General features: G+C 53.4%; 1 protein-coding gene across 1 annotated transcript; it reads right to left on the bottom strand.

Annotated features, from left to right (window-relative positions):
* Positions 1–182: 182 nt before the first annotated feature.
* LOC124676300 (transcription factor IBH1-like) lies at positions 183–1,109 on the bottom strand. The gene has a single exon (XM_047212381.1). It carries the CDS (start codon positions 943–945, stop codon positions 349–351), a length of 597 nt encoding a protein of 198 aa, XP_047068337.1. The 5' UTR covers positions 946–1,109; the 3' UTR covers positions 183–348.
* Positions 1,110–2,683: the final 1,574 nt, after the last annotated feature.

Here is a 2,683-nt window from a genome sequence, read left to right as displayed (position 1 = left end):
TTAATTACCTTCCTATGTGTTCCTTGGTGTGGTTCCAATGTGTACCCAAGCTATACAAATGCATATACCCAATATTTGCTCACCTACTAGCAATAAGCTTACCAACTCGGCTCATATACACGGCCAATCTCCTCCTCCACCTAATTTCTCCCCCGGCAATCCTCCGCCTTGATCGAGCACGCGCGCGTACACCATGCAAGATCGAGAATTCGAGATCAACTGATCCTCTCTTGTCCCATGAACACAAGAGCTCGATCGGTTGATCTGAGCAAGCATCGATCGATCATGTGGTGATGGTGTAGTGCAAGGAGAAGGGAATAATTTAGAATTACTCGATGGATGGATGGATCATTGGCATGAGAAGAGGTCGGCGAGTCCCTGCATGAGCTGCACCTGCGCGCGGAGGCAGCGCACGTAGTCGGCGGTCTCCTCCAGCAGGCTGCAGTACTCCATCCCGGCGCCGCCCGGGACGAGCCGCCGCAGCGCGTCGCTCCTGGCCGGCTCGCCCGCCTGCCGCGGCGCCGGAGGCGGAGGCGGGAGGAGCGCCGCCCGAGCCGCGGACGTCTCTCCGCTGCTGCTGCTGCTCCTGCCGGTGACGCGCGGCAGCGCTAGCGGCGGCGCTGGACCGGCGACGACGCGCCTCCGCACGAGCACGGCGGCCCGCCTGGACGCCAGCGTGGTGGATCTGCGCGCCTGGGCCTGGCGCAGCAGCGCGCGGCTCCAGGCGCGGCGCGGCCCGGCGGCGCGCGCCATGGAGGAGTATGCGGCGCGGCTGATGGTGCGCGTGCGGCGCCTGGCCGGGCCGGCGTGCACGCGGGAGAGCGCGCGCAGGAAGTGGAACGCCAGCATGGGCTTGGGCGCGTCGGCGGCGGAGGCGCTGCCGCTGGCGAGCCGGCTAGGGTTAGGGCTCGGCGGGGTGGGTAAAGGCGCGCCCTTTGCGTCCATGAAACAGCCGGCCGGCGCACCCTCAACCTCGCAGCGAGAAGCCGAACTGCCGAAGACGAAGAGATGGAGGAGAGGAGAGGAGGCGTAGGCGGGGGTGTGGGGGAGCGTGGCTTAAAAGGCAGGAGAGGAATGGGTTCAGGTTGGAGGATGATGGTGATGATAGGGTAGGGTGGGGGAGGGAGAAGGAAGGAGCAAGATTTGGTCTCTGACACAAAGCGCGCAAGGTGCTGTGTTGTGATCTTGTGGAGGGAGAAAGTACTATTGGAGCCCGAGAAACACGGCTCTGACACAAATTGTCCTGGGCAGGCAGGAGGATCCGATCCGGCCGGTGCGTGTGTCTTATAAAACCCAGTTGACAACCACAGACAAAAGCCATTTCATCAAAAGAAATGTTCTTCTTCAGCTAGGGCCATGTGAGTGTGGTTGTTAATTTTTCTTTCTTATGGGACAAGCTAAGCTAGGTACGTAGTAAGGTTAATTAGCTACTCACTCACAGGGGTTGGGGAATAAGAACCTACCAGTGAACAACTCTTCTATCCTAGCTAGCGAGCCCATGCATGTGATGTGACCTAGCTAAATGCGTCGTGCGAGATATGGGGAGATATATAAACTGCTTTGGTCGGACGGCGGTCGGGTAGACAATTGAACTGGTCGAATTCCAATCGCGTCGATCTGCTACGGATGTGCAAGCACAACCAATGCATTGATACATAAAGTGATTACCTGCCAACATTGACGAGCAAGATATGGCCGATATGCATGATCGACAAAACTAATCGTGCAAGTTTTTTAGGGGAGAAAATTACAAAAAAAAACACCAGAATTATGCGTGAAGTTTGCATAAAAACAACATCTTTTAACAGAAGTGTTGGTTGTTTGCAATTGCCTTGATGCCCAACGTAACTGAGTTAGCGACGTTTCTGGCATCGGGCTCGCGTGGCAAAGGAGGCAATGGTCTAGGCAAATAAATATTATATATGCAAAACTCTGGTGTGTTTCTTAATTTTCCGTTGGGACATAGCTCTCAGCTTCTTCCGGTTATGTTCTTTTTTCTCACTACTTGCCGCCGATGGACAAAGAAGTGGCGGGTGATGTCGATACTCTCCCACCACATCCCCCTCCAGTGTGTGCCTCGTCCTTTCCTGCCACAAGTGGATATAAGGGTGGTGCCGCCCATGGCTGCAAGTCAGGGAAAATAGAACCAGGATGCAGCCGAGGACATGTGGGGCGTTGCCGAAGTTGCAATCGAAGAGAAGCTGGGGCATCTAGCCCACCTGGTGCTTGTGGCCAATGGCAATGGAAAAGTTTCAAAGCTATTACGTCCGTACATGGTCACGACCCGGCCAGGCCAACGAAGCCATCAACGAGGCCAACATTGCATTGGTTGTTTAGGCCCCGCATGTCGGAAACATTGTTAACCTGGCTAAATTTGAGCATTAATGCATATTCCAAACAACCAATGCAATGTTGGTGGTTTCTTTGGAAAATGTTTTTTTAAAAGTGGTGGATTATGAAACTTAATTTGCAATGTGGTGTTTTCTTTGCAATTTACTCAACTTTCTGTACAAGGGAAAATTAATCATATATACTTTGAAAGACTGCAACACTAGCCAATTGAATCAAAAGTCTGAACTGAGAGAGAGGGCCGTTCATTACACTCTAACACTCCTCGGGCCAGGCCGCAATATTTTTTTGTATTGCTTTTCTTGGGTATTGAACCTTCAACCTCTTGTTTCAA

Source organism: Lolium rigidum, chromosome 7 (genome assembly GCF_022539505.1).
Source record: "Lolium rigidum isolate FL_2022 chromosome 7, APGP_CSIRO_Lrig_0.1, whole genome shotgun sequence".
NCBI classification, from domain to species: Eukaryota; Viridiplantae; Streptophyta; class Magnoliopsida; order Poales; family Poaceae; genus Lolium; species Lolium rigidum.
The sequence above is the reverse complement of the archived record's forward strand: the minus strand, read 5'-3'. Positions and strand labels throughout refer to the sequence as shown.

Excerpts from the sequence above, each read along its gene's own strand:
- LOC124676300 (XM_047212381.1), bottom strand. The coding sequence starts at position 945 with ATGGACGCAAAGGGCGCGCCTTTACCCACCCCGCCGAGCCCTAACCCT.